The sequence below is a fragment of the Gopherus evgoodei genome, chromosome 3, assembly GCF_007399415.2.
Source record: "Gopherus evgoodei ecotype Sinaloan lineage chromosome 3, rGopEvg1_v1.p, whole genome shotgun sequence".
Lineage (NCBI taxonomy): Eukaryota > Metazoa > Chordata > Testudines > Testudinidae > Gopherus > Gopherus evgoodei.
Window position 1 is genome coordinate 4,090,517 of NC_044324.1, and position 13,746 is coordinate 4,104,262.

Consider the following 13,746-nt stretch of genomic DNA (forward strand, 5'->3'; position numbering starts at 1 on the left):
GAAAAGCCTGATGGAACTGTGTAATGTAGTAATCAGCCTCAAAAATGGATTCCTCCTTCTGAGGGGAGCGACAGGGTCTGAATGTTTCCTTGCCTGCTCTGTAGACCTTGTCCTTCTGACACTGCCTTCCCTGTTGTATTGGCTTTCACAGGCCTGGCTATCCTTTTGCTTTAATTCCAAAGAGTTGTGTGTGATCAGCATGTGGATATGTTGCATTACTGGGAATGTCATACACAAAATAAAACCCACAAATTATTGCAGTGACTACTCGGATCCAAGAGGGCAAAAACATGGCTTTCTGCAGAGACCCACAGGACATCTGTAAGCATTTGATTGGCGGGGCTTATTCAATCAAACTCACAGATTTTAAAGCCAGAAGGGACCATTAGATCTTTTATTCTGACCTGTATCACAAACAATAGAACTTCATCTAGTTGTCTTTATATTGAGCCCTGGTATTTACTAAAATGTGCCTTTCAGAAACGCATCGTATCTTGACATCAGCAGATGGAGAATTGACCACTTTCCTCAGAAGTTTATTTTAAGGTGTTTCCTTCATGCCCCACCTATTGTGGTTTGTTAGTACAGATGAATGGAAGTGGTTGAGCATCAGGTGTTGAATAGCATGTTGTAAGAGGTCAGTGAATGATGCTTTCAAACTTAAGCATTTGCTGGCTGGACAAAGGAATCATAGAATATCAGGGTTGGAAGAGACCTCAGGAGGTCATCTAGTCCAACTCCCTGCTCAGAGCAGGACCAATCCCCAGGCAGATTTTCGCCCTAAATGGTCCCCTCAAGGATTGAGCTCACAACCCTGGGTTTAGCAGGCCAATGCTCAAACCACTGAGCTATCCCCCAGGCGTAGTGAATGAATGTGTCATGAGAGTTTAAACTGGGCCAGGGTTTGTAGCTTGTCAGCAGAGATAGGAGCGAAATGGTTTATCTCGCACTCAAAGAGAAATGTGTTTTGGAAGGCGATATTTAGGTCAGTCTCTTCCTGTAACGAATGTGTGCCATGTGATCGTCTTCCCTTGCGCCTTTATTAACCTCTCTGAGGTTGGTGTTAATAGAACTTGCTGCAGAAATAAATAACTTCTTTCCTTCTGGGGAACTTGTTTTGAGGGAAACATGATATATTGAGGAATCTGTTCTATTAGGTTTTAGAATTAAGATTTCATCAGAACAGCTTCTAAAAATCTGTAAAGCTTTAAAATCCAAAGGGAGCATGTGTGTGGATTGTGTTCTGTAAATAGGCTTCTGTAGAGCAATGAATAACATTTTCCTAAATTACTTTAGAAAATGGGACTTCAGAAGCACCTAAGTGACTTAGGAGCCTAAGACTTTACCCCTAGGGACTACATCTCCTCCACTGTAAGGTAAGCTATGCTGAAAGCTGTCTCCACTGTCCCGTAGAACAGTGGTCTCCAAAGTGGGATGTGCAAGAGGATCCTTCGGGGTACGCGGCAGGAGGAGCGTTGCTGGAGCAGTGCTGCTTCGGTAGTTCGGGCGACGTTTTTTTGTTGTTGTTGCTTGGGGCGGCAAAAATGGTAGAGGCGGCGTGGCAGGGGATGCGTACTCAAAAATTTGTTACTGGTGGGGTGCACGATCAAAGAAGTTTGGAGACCACTGCTGTAGAAAATCAGCCAAGATCTCTCTCCAGCTGCTCTGGATGGTTGACCTGACCTACCTGAGCAGCAGCAAGCTTATACTCTGGTATATCACATCCATTGTAGTCAGTGATCCACTGAAAGAGAGAACCGTCCTGGCCAGTTTGGGATCACTTGCATATCACATAGTCACCTGTTTAGCCTCTCTGCCCTGTTCTGGCAAATTATCTTGGTATTTACCTACTCTGAAATTGCCTACTCTGAAACTTGGTATTTGAGTTTTTCAAACTATTCTGTAGGATGTGCTTGCATTTGTTGCTGGCTTTTATACGCCAACAGAGAGAATGTTTGTGTTGATGGTGGTTCCTTAAGATTCTAGTATTAAAAATCATTTGAAGCTCTTGTTTTGAAAGAATAGTAAAGACGACAAGTCACATGCTCACATAACTAAGATGGGTAAAACTTTGATCTAGCCTTGAAGATGGGTGCCCATCTAGGAGGGAACTGCTTATGCAGACTAGCAACTAAGTCTAAGGCAGAGCTACTGTGCTCTTGGTCTGAAAGAATGTCTTTGGCATCAAGTCTTACTGATGCTGTGTCCGATGGTTTGATCTTGGTGGTGCTGCTGAAATTGCTGCAGACTGTGGTAGTTTCCACATTACTGGATCAAGGTGATTATTTCTCCTAACTGTTTTAATTACCACACTTAGTCAGAAACGTAGCTGCTGCAGCAGAATGCTGTGTAGTGACAGCATTCATATCTGTAAGGGATGTGGGTCTCTGTGGAATTCTGCTGCTTTTAAGACAACAAGAGTATATGGCATGTGTAACCCGCACACCACCTGGGTGTGGTGTTCTGTCTCATCTAGTGCCACCCAGACCACTTTGAGAGATTGATTGATTGATGAGTCTGCTCAACAGCCTTGGCTAATAGCCTGTTGACTTTTAGCTGAAACACTAAGCTCCGGAGGTCCCAGGTTCAATCCTGCCCGCTGACGACCAGGGTCTGTCAGCATTACAAGTGGGGGCTCGTCCGGGATGTCAGCTGGGAAGTCTCTGAAGCTTGGGACGTACTTGCTCAGCTAGGGGAAGTATGTAACCCGCACTCTTTCTGGGTGTGGTGTTCTAGTGGCACTGAGACCCCTTAGAAAGAGCGATTGTCCCCTCAACAGCCTTAACGTTTAGCTCATGCGGTAGATGCTCATGTACTAAGCTCCAGAGGTCCTCAGTTCAATCCTGCCTGCCGACAACTGGGGTCTGTCAGCGTTACACGTGTGCCAAAACAACAGCTTTCAAACTAGGATGACTGATTGTCTGATCCCCTTGTACCTGCAGAGCTGGAAGAGATGGAGGATTTTTTTTCACTTGCAGACCAGGTGAAAGCTAGAGCATTGCACCAAAATATTGCAGCCTTTGTACATGGCAAATTAAATCTGACGTGCTTTTTGAGGCACTGAAACAGACAGTCTGAACTTGTAAGCCCTCATCTAAGGTGCGCAAATGTACTTGTTAGTCCGTGAAGAGCAAACTCCTAATTTGTCTAAAGTGGCACTAGCAAATTTCATTGAGAGCCATGAAGTGCGTAGAGCACACAGAACAGTGTTCACTCTGCATTAATCTGTTGTTCTAGAATAAACAATTTAAAATCTTGAGCATATTTGAGTTGATAAATAGTAGGATTGTCTTATCTACAGGAAAGGAACGGAGCCATTTCAACTGAGCAAATTGCTGTGAATGAGCTGAAGTCTATCTGGGTTCTTTTAAAACGTCAGCTACACGTGCTGGTTTATTCAGTATGGAATGTATGAACTGTAATTCTGCTTTGAACACTTTAACTTTGGCACAAATTCACTTAGTGTTAATATCCAACTAGCATTTTCCTTGTATATCCACATTAAGATGGAATTTAGGAAGAAAACATTGCCAATATATGGCATTGTCCCATGAGCAAAAATACCCTGTTAATATATAACAGGCTTTGAGGACATTAAGTGCTTTACATACCATGCTTAGATGTTATCGGGACTTAAAATATATCATTGGATTTTTTTTTAAGTTCACATGCTGATATTTAGGGATGATTCCAGCTTTCATCTGAAACTCCGCACCTGACTGGCACAGAAAGTGATCGTGACTGGCTATTTAGTGGTCCTGACTGGCTTTTTAGTGCGTTTAGAAGAGCATTCTGATGCCAGGGTGATGAACATGATCTCAATCCTTAAACCACAGCCCCATAGTGTAGAATGTGTGATTGCCAGTTCTACACATAAAAGAATTTCCATTATTTCCTGCTTCCCTGTTGTGGTTTCATTGTTTGTTAGTGTTGCAATTCAGAGCAACTGCTCCTGGGTTTTCCTTCTGTGATGCATCAAGAGCACCCACTCTAGACTCCTGGCTCCTCAGCTGTCAACTCTCTTGGGTGGCAATCCATGTCTCTCTCCTACCTGACCAGGGTTCCTCCAGGCTGTATCGTTCCCTGCCTACACTGTGACATTCCCAGCAAGCCAGGCTGCCTAAAGAGGCCAGTGTCTGCTCTTTACGTTCTGTTTGAAGGCTATGAACAATGTATTGGCCAGCAGTTATGAGTTACCACACAGTTCTTTATAAACAAGCACATAGCTTCTTAAGGTAACAGCATTATAGAGAAAACATTTAAAAAAACAAACCCAAACACTACATGCATGCTAATAAGCTTACCAGAGGTCACCCATCAGTCTTATGGGGCCTCTGTAGGTCAAAGTCCTTCCAGACCTTCCCAGGAAGGATTGTGGGCCCTCCTTGGACAGAAGGTCCTGTCTGTTTGCTGGATCAGAAAGAAGGCCTTGAGTCAGTTTAAACTCCAGCTATTTACCCAAAAGTGTTTTCTTTATCTGGTCATCTCTGGAGAATCTAGTCTGAACTAGTATATGTGAGCCTCTCCAGAAGGTAGTATCCCTCTCTGAGGGGGTTACAACCTGGCTGAGTTGCCGCTGTTTTTAGTTCTTGTAAGAGCTGTAGTATCTCTCAACACCCAGAATAGAACACAAGCCATTCATTTAAAACAGCAGACTCCAAAGATAGGGTTGAAATGTCCATCACAAGCACCGCTAGTCTTGGAGCTGGCACCAGAAACTGCAAAACGAATGTCCATGTTGATTAGTTTCTCTAGGTAGTCTCAAAAAGAACAAGAGTACTTGTGACACCTTAGAGACTAACAAATTTATTTCAGCATGAGCTTTTGTGAGCTACAGCTCACTTCTTTGGATGCATAGAATGGAACACACAGACAGGAGATATTTATACATACAGAGAACATGACAAGGTGGAAGTATGCATACCAACAGGAAGAGTCTAATCAATTGAGATGAGCTATCATCAGCAGGAGAAAAAAAACTTTTGAAGTGATAATTAAGATGACCCACAGAAGGTGTGAGGAGAACTTAACATAGGGAAATAGATTCAATTAGTGTAATTACCCAACCATTCCCAGTCTCTGTTTAGGCCTGAGTTAATTGTATCTAATTTGCATATTACTTCAAGTTCAGCAGTCTCTCTTTGGAGTCTGTTTTTGAAGTTTTTTTGTTGCAAAATTGCCACCTTCAAGTCTGTCACTGGGTGGTTAGAGAGGTTGAAGTGTTCACCCTCTGGTTTTTGAATGTTATGATTCCTGATGTCAGATTTGTGTCCATTTATTCTTTTGCGTAGAGACTGTCCGGTTTGGCCAATGTACATGGCAGAGGGGCATTGCAGGCACATGATGGCATATATCACGTTGGTAGACGTGCAGGTGAACAAGCCCCTGATGGCGTGGCCGATGTGATTAGGTCCTATGATGGTGTCACTTGAATAGATATGTGGACAGAACTGGCATCGGGCTTTATTGCAAGGATAGGTTCCTGGGTTAGTGTTTATGTTGTATGGTGTGCGGTTGCTGGTGAGTGTTTGCTTCAGGTTGGGAGGCTGTCTATAAGCGAGGACTGGCCTGTCTCCCAAGATCTGTGAGAGTGAGGGATCATCTTTAAGGATAGGTTGTAGATCTTTGATGCGCTGGAGAGGTTTTAGTTGGGGGCTGTAGGTGATGGCTAGTGGCATTCTGTTATTTTCTTTGTTGGGCCTGTCGTGTAGTAGGTAGCTTCTGGGTACTCTTCTGGCTCTGTCAATCCGTTTTTTCACTTCAGCAGGTGGATATTGTAGTTTTAAGAATGCTTGATAGAGATCTTGTAGGTGTTTCTCTCTGTCTGAGGGATTGGAGCAAATACGGTTGTATCTTAGAGCTTGACTGTAGACAATGGATTGTGTGGTGTGTCCTGGATGGAAGCTGGAGGCATGTAGGTAAGTATAGCGGTCAATGGGTTTCCGGTATAGGGTGGTGTTTATGTGACCATTGCATATTAGCACAGTAGTGTCTAGGAAATGGACCGCTTCTGTGGATTGGTCTAGGTTGAGGTTGATGGTGGGATGGAAATTGTTAAAATCACGGTGGAATTCCTCGAGGGCTTCTTTTCCATGAGTCCAAAGATGTCATCAATGTAGCACAAGTAGAGTAGGGGCGTTAGGGAACGAGAGCTAAGGAAGCATTGTTCTGAGTCAGCCATAAAGATGTTGGCATACTGTGGGGCCATGCAGGTACCCATAGCAGTGCCGCTGACTTGAAGGTTTATATTGTCCCCAAATGTGTAATAGTTGTGGTTCTGCTCACTTCCTCCCCCTAGTTCTTGTTTTAAGCTCCCAGGGGCTTGTTTTCTTTGTTCAAGCGGCTTTTTGTAAATCAGGTCCCCGTGAAAACATCTATTTCTAATACTTGTTGAAGCCCTTTTAAAGCAGGGGAAGGGCTGTATAAATTCCAAGGGTGCTGCTGTTGTGCTTTAATCTGTCTGTTAGAAGTTGCTATTTCTGTAGTCCATACTTTAGCCGCTCATTTTATTTCTCCCTGATTCATACAGTCTCTGTGTTTTGATGTGTTCTGGCCCTAACATTGCCTTTTTCCCTTCTTTTTTGCAGTTAATGTGACCTATTCTAAGGATTCCCCCTCCAGTCAGAGATCTTCCACCATGGCACCTGGCAAGGAGCGGAAAATATTATATGGTAACACTCCACACTCGTGTGCATGTTAGGAACACAGGAATTGCTATACAGGATCAGACCAGTTGTCCATTTAGTTCAGTACCTTGTTTCAGGCCAGTGGTTGGTAGCAGGCTCCTTAGAAGAAGAGACAAGAATTCCCATAATAAAACAATTACAAAATATAGACAAAGTTCTTTCCTAACCTCACACAATTTCCATCCTTCTGTGAACTGGCAAGGTTATAGACTGGGAACCACTTAAAATGGGAGAACCAAGGCTGGGATTTTTTAAGACCCTAAGGCAGGGGTCCCCAACACAGTGCCCCTGGGCACCATGGCGCCCACTGGGGCATCTAAGTGCGCCCGCAGATTGGCTGGCAGACAAGCATCCGCTGAAATTCGGCGGCATTTCGGCGGTGCCACCTCTGGATGACACTACTTGCCGCTGACAAACAGCGTCATCCAGAGGCATCGCCGCCGAATGCTCGCCCGCTGCCATGGTCCGCTGTGGCTCGTCGTCTGGTGCCTGCCAGACGAAAAAGGTTGGGGACCACTGCCCTAAGGGAAGTAGGTGGCCATATCCCGTTGAAATTTCATGGGGTTTGGGTGCCTGACTCTACTAGGCTTCTTTGGACACCCCAGTGCAAATTCTTCCCTCTCTTAATCAGAAGGAGACTGTGACTGAATCCAGTCTTAAACATTATTTGCATGCTACTTCCAGTGGAAAGCAACAGGTTTTGAGATTCCATGAAAAGAGTGTAACACATCTCTAGACAGACAGGACTGTCTGTCCAAGTGGTCTGGTTACCATCTTTCCGGTTAAGTCCTGTCAGCATTGCCTGTGAACCAGTTAGTGAAAGCAGTGGATAAAAGAGGAGAAACCAGACAGTAACTTTAAATCCTGCTTCCTTAGTCTAATTAGAGTAACATTGATCTGGGTTATGAACAGTACTTGTTTTGAATAGTCACAGTGTCAAGAGTTGGGTGCAATTCACTTTTAACCCTGAGTGTCCCCAAATGCTTCTGGTATTGCAGCTCCCTGCCTAGGACTTGCACACAGCCAGCATGCTCCTTGTATGCTGTACAGCTCTGATTCAACCACTTGGAATCCAACAGCCTGCAAGCAGTTATCCCAGCCAGTTTTGTCTTTACCAGACTTGGTAAATGTTAGGAGGTGACCGCAGCACACCCCTAGTCCCGAACTTCCCTAGATCCATGTGCTCTGCAGTCTCCACCCCTCTTCAAAGGAATAAGATCTGTTTGCTCTTTTAATGAGACAACCTTTTCAACCTGTGGTCCACGGACCCCTGGAGAGTCACAGACTATCTGATTTCCAAAGGGGTCTGCATCTCCATTCAAAAAATTTTACAGGTCTGCAAATGAAAAAAGGTTGAAAACCACTTCTGTAATACAGATACAGTGACGCTGGTTTCGATTAATAGTAAAACAAGTTTATTAACAAAAGAAGATAGGATTTGAAGTGAGCTCAAGTATGTGATAAAGTTAGAAATGGTTACAAGCAAATAAAAGTGAAAACACCCATCTAAAAGTCTAAAACTTAATCTAGCAAGTTTTGCTTCAAGGCTTTATTCAAGATGGCCTTTCTCACCCATAGTTTTCCAGCAAGATGGTGACTGACCCTCTCCTCAGTCAAAATCTCTTCCAGAGGCCTAAAGTGCTGGTGCCTTTTTCTGCTTAGCTGAAAGAGAAAACTTGGGGTTCTCTGCCCCTTTCTTTAATAGTCTATGGAATTTTGGAAATGAATTCTTCTGAAGTAAAGTTTCACCAAGCTCTGAGGAAAGGGACATGGAGTTTGGGAGAGCATGGAGCTCCCTTCACCTTCTTCCCTCTCTATTGTGTTCGCTAATGTGCAGATTGTTCTGTTCCCTGCTGTCTTAATGATCCTGTTTACTACTTACCTGTACATTGAGGTAAACGCATTCCTTTGTTTACGATTGATCGCTTTGGCAACTTCTGCCCAAGCAGAACATGTGCATCGTACGGGGGAATTCATAACTTTTCATATCATGTTGCTACTTATATTTCACCATATTATTGACCAGGGAATTAATAGTTTTCAAATGATACCTCACAAGGCATATTTTGAACAAAAATTGTTACAGTACTTCGTAGGGTGTTAGTAAAGGGATTCTTTTGGTCACTCACAGGTAGAACTAAGACTTACTGGCTGACGTTTTTTGGTATGACTTACACCTTTGAGATTAGCTGTTCCAGATGGATGAAAATTGTGGCTGAAGCCAGTTCTCAGGTTGTCAGTTCCCAGCACCTTTAAGCAACAGATTGACTGACTGTTCATATGACTTCCTTAGTTTGGTTGAACTAGCTGAGCCAGATATTGTGCAACCAAAGCCAGGAAGAAAAGAAACACACACAGGTGCTGTTGCTTTAAATCTATTATATAAACAGATCTGCTGGCAGGCCGGTCAGGTATTTAGGAGGTGGGGCAATGAGGAGGAACAACCAGCTTCAGTTTGCTGTGATGATGCAATTGGAAACTGTTTAAGAGCCCAAACCTGGCTTTTATTTCTCTGGTTATAAATGGTCACTTCTCCTCTTAGTAAAGTTGGATGCCGCTTTTCCTCCTCTGAAGCAAAAGCATAATGCCAGAAGGTGATAGCCGGAGTGAGTATAACATGGGTGGTGGAATTGGATTTTTTTTCAGGGCTGGTGCTGGGGGGAGTGGAAAGGAGTTGTAATTCTGTCATTGGACTGACCCTGTTTACCTGACTTACAGCCTAAAATTAGATACTGTCCAGAGAGTTCAGCAGGACTGGGTGTCTGCTGTGGGCTCTCTCTCGATCTTGGGAGTAGGGGAAATGATCCGCTGGTCTCCTTTAATGTCTCTTACTCCTGGCTTCCAAAGATGTAACAAACTGTGCATTGTGCCTTCCTGAGGCTGAATTCAGTGTACTAGCAGCATCTTCTAGGGCAGGGGTGGGCAAACTTTTTGGCCCAAGGGCCACATCTGGGTTGTGAAACTGTATGGAGGGCTGGGTGGAGAAGGCTGTGTTCCCCCTGCCCCCCAAAACAACCTGGCCGCCTATCCCCTCCCTCCGACTTCCTGCCCCCGTGACTGCGTCCCTTAGAACCTCCAACCCCCCCTGCTCCTTGTCCCCTAACCTCCCCCTCCTGGGACCCCCTGCCCATAACCGCCCCCCAGGACCCCACCCGCTATCCACACACACTGCCAGCCCCTTTTGGAATGTGGCCCTGCGAGCATGAGCAGAGGACTCAGGAGGAACAGGGGCAGCTGCGCAGCCGGGGAGAAGCAGCGGTTTCCCCTTCAAAGCACCTCTTCTCTCTGACTGGCTGTGCAGCCGCCCGGTGCTCCTTCTGAGCCCTCCGGCCGCGTTCCCCACACTCTCGCCATTGGCAGCGCCTGCCTGCACGCCTGCCCCCACAGTGCAGCCCCTCCCTCCCCGCAGAGGCTGTGCAGGTGCTGAGCTGCCCAAGTGCCTGGCCCTGGGGCCCCCATGTTGTTGGAGGTACTGCCAGGGCACCCTGTGTTCACCCCTGAGCCGCGCCGCCCAGCCGGAGCCAGCCACGCCCCTGCACTGCTGGCACGGCGAGCTGAGGCTGCAAGGGAGGGGCCGGGGCTGTCCGGGATCTCAGGGGCTGGGCAGGATGGCCCCACAGGCCAGATGTGGCCCACGGGCCATAGTTTGCCTACCTCTGTTCTAGGGGCTTAAACTGAACTTCCAGGCATGCGACAAAAGATGGTAGGGCTTTTGAACAGGGCTAAGGTTTGTTAAAATGAAGGAGTGGAAGGGGGTGCCAGTAGGTGTTGGGCCACCTGAGTTGCACTTACAGCAAAATCCCAGCAGCAGCAAGGTAATAATTTCATTTATTCTATTGGAAATGCGTTGTTAAGGCGCCAAGAGCTTGGGCAGGCATCTTAATATTTAAAATAAAAAATAAACTTGCCTCGCTCGCATGTGACTGCGAGAGCTGAAGAATGTCAAGTGGAGAACACAGTCTCATTGCAGGAGCTTCTTTATGTGGATTTGCTGCTCCACACGTTTCGTTCCTCCAGGTGTTTGAAAAAAAACCCAAACCCCCCAACCCACCAATCCTGGCAAGGGATGGCAGTGGGGCTAGAACATCCGCTTTCTACTTTGCCTATGGCACTTGCAAGTTGCATTTTAAACCAGCCACGTTCTTGGCATCATTTCAGCACAATGACTCCTTCCTTGTTTTACACGTGGCTTTTTGTAAATCCAGAAGATGTCGCTGAAGACCACGAGGAGGTCATCAGCACGATCTACGGCAGCCCGGTCCCACAGCAGTCACTGGAGTCCAATGATGAACCATTCACCACCTACTTCGATGAGAAGATCCCTATCCCTGAAGATGAAAAGGTCAGTGTGGCTGGGCCCCAGACTTAGCAAGCTCACCTTGGTGAGGAAATGGCTTTAATGGAAGTGGTAGGAGCCTAGATGACTTGTTTCCCTTTGTGGGCACTGGGTCCCTTTTCAGTTTAAATTGAGGTTGCTTGTTTCTAACTACGGAGAGCTATGTTGAGAAGGGGATGAGGTATCTGCTGTGCTTGCGTGGGATTCAGTGACCCAGCTAAAACAAAATGAGTGCCTGTCAGCCAACTAACACAAAGCAAGTGACTGCCAGGTTCACTACCTGCTGTGGATGCCAGTTACCCACGTGGCTATTGCTGCATTCAGAGTAAACAGGTCAGCTGAACAGGAAACACTCCTCCTGCTGCCTCCATCGGGGTTGACAGACTTTTACAGAACCTTCAAAGCGTTTGTCTGTTTCAAGTGAATGCAGACTCCTAATGAGGATGGGCATAGCAACTCACCCCAGAGCCACATTGCTGTCTTTAGTTATGTTTCCCAGGACAGCAGTTTCTGCTTCTGCTAAAGAGCAGAGAGACTTCTAGCGTGTGATTGCCAGGTGGAAATTGGCTTTGCTCTTACCAAGAAAAGCACGTTGGAATAGCTGTTTATGTGCTAAGCTGGGCCCACCAGCATAATGGCCCTTCACAAGGAGCTCTGTGTGGGATGCAGTTGCTGTCTTTTCTGTAAAGAGCTGGCAAGCCAGCACTTGTCAGAAGCTTGCATGCAAAGTTAGCTTGATATCATCCCCCAGCTAAAGTGCGGGTGACCCTGAAGATCTCAAAATAAAGGGCTGAAGTTTGGAATTCAAAATAAAGAGAGACTGATAAGGGAATGGAGAGATCTTGCCAGGGGCTGGTTGTTATTTTGCTGGCAGCTAAAAAAGCTTGTAAGTCCCTCTTACCGATTATTTATTTGTCTTAAAAATGGTCTGATTCTTGGAGGCTGTGCTCTGTTTTGTTTGGAATCAACGCCAGTCTTTGGTGCAGAGTGGAGTCTTGACATTTCAATCTTCTCTTCCATTTTAAAGCACTCATGGTTTAGCTTCCGCAAACTCTGGGCCTTCACAGGGCCAGGCTTTCTCATGAGCATTGCCTACCTGGATCCAGGCAACATCGAGTCGGATTTACAGTCAGGTGCTGTCGCAGGGTTTAAGGTCAGTGTGAAGCTTTCCAAACTGTAAAGCAATTTTATGCTGTACTTCCAGGCCCATCGCCTCTCCTAGCAGGTGCCTAGCACATCTTCTAGATGAAGGCGCTGAACCAGTGTTGAGCTAAGTGCCAAAAGCCTCATCAGTGCTGTTGTGCTGAAAGGTTTGGCCAGACTTTGTACTGCTAGGGGTCTAAAGGGCTGCCTCCTGCGTTGCTTGGAACTTACCCTCTTGGATGGGTTGGGGGTTCTGAGAGTAGCAGGAAGTGGGAGGGGGTGAATAGGGGGCAGGGCCAGGCTGTTTGGGGAGGCACAGCCTTCTCTACCCAGCCCTCCATACAGTTTCAGAACCCTGATGTGGCCCTCAGGACAAAAAGTTTGCCCATCCCTGCTTTAGCAGATCTCAGGTTTGCAGCATACCTGAGAGTGAAACCGGGCAATAAAATGGCTTGCGGGTTTATTTGCATGCAGCCCCTTGTATATGTAAGTGCCAGGATTATAAAACCAAGCATGGAATCTCAACAGGACTGCACTTCCAAATGAATAGACTATGTTCCTGGCTCCTATTAACAAGAAGGCATGTGGAAGGAACTATAATGTCAGGAGACCCAGGCGTTCTCCAGTGCAAGTCCTGGCTTGTTCATCTGCCTCTGAAGCATCTCATTACTCAAGGTCACTTACTTTGCGTTGTTGCATCTCTTTCAGCTGCTTTGGGTTCTGCTGCTGGCCACTATCATTGGTCTCCTCCTGCAACGTCTGGCAGCAAGGCTGGGAGTGGTAACAGGACTGCACCTTGCAGAAGTGTGTAACCGGCAGTATCAAAAGGTGGGTGACTTTAGATTCGAAATAGTGACTCTGGATACTGTTCCCATGTGCTGAGCTGCTTTGCTCATCTGAGCTCTTAGTCGTATCACTGAAAATAAAGCTTTCTGAATGGCTGGGACCCAGGGATGCTGAGGAATTGAAATTCCAGGAAGGGCTGAGAGGGGGAAAGAGCAGACATGGAGCCTCCAGTTCCAGACAGTGCCTTCAAAATGGTTCTGAACTGAAGGGCTTGGGGATGGTACAGGTGACACCTCTTTTGGTCTCCACTGTTGGTTCAAAATTGGTGTGAATGGCGCTTCCTCCTTTGTCTGAGAGCTCGTCTACACTAGAATCGCTACAGTGGCACAGCTGTACTGATAGCATTGCTAGTGCAGACTCTCTGTTCCAATACGAGAGAGCTTTCCCGTTGCTTAGCTACCACTGCTCGGGAAAATGGGAGAACTTCTTACACCAGCATAGTGCAGTCCACACCAGCACTTAGGTTAGTGTAACTTATGTCACTTGGGGTGGTTTTTCCAAACCCTTGAGTGATTTAAGTTATACCAAAGTAAGAGCCAAGTATGTCTCTTTAGGGAAAGAGTTCTTGCTTTTCTGCATGCAAAGCAATAAGGGCCAGTAAAGACATGGTCCATCTCAAAAGCCATTCATTGTGTGTGAGACAGCTCTTCTTTTTGTACAGCAAACAAAAGCCTTGCCTTGGTGGGTCAAGGAAGAGCGTCCTTGGCTTCCCAGTGACTACTCTGAAAGATGGAT

General features: G+C 46.1%; 1 protein-coding gene across 7 annotated transcripts in view; it reads left to right on the top strand.

Moving 5' to 3' along the window:
* SLC11A2 (solute carrier family 11 member 2) overlaps window positions 1-13,746 on the top strand; it is a 45,476-nt gene that overhangs the window by 9,437 nt on the left and 22,293 nt on the right. For 4 of the 7 annotated variants that reach the window (XR_003999399.1, XM_030554580.1, XM_030554582.1 and 1 more), the window contains exons 2-5: window positions 6,588-6,671; window positions 10,892-11,028; window positions 12,050-12,175; window positions 12,874-12,993. Coding sequence is in view for 6 of the 7 variants with exons in the window: in XM_030554580.1 (XP_030410440.1) it covers window positions 6,588-6,671; window positions 10,892-11,028; window positions 12,050-12,175; window positions 12,874-12,993 (467 nt within the window). In the remaining variant the exon portion in view is untranslated. Of the gene's footprint in view, window positions 1-6,587; window positions 6,672-9,228; window positions 9,293-10,891; window positions 11,029-12,049; window positions 12,176-12,873; window positions 12,994-13,746 lie in introns of those variants that run through there. The other 3 variants (XM_030554584.1, XM_030554585.1, XM_030554581.1) reach the window with 3 other exon arrangements.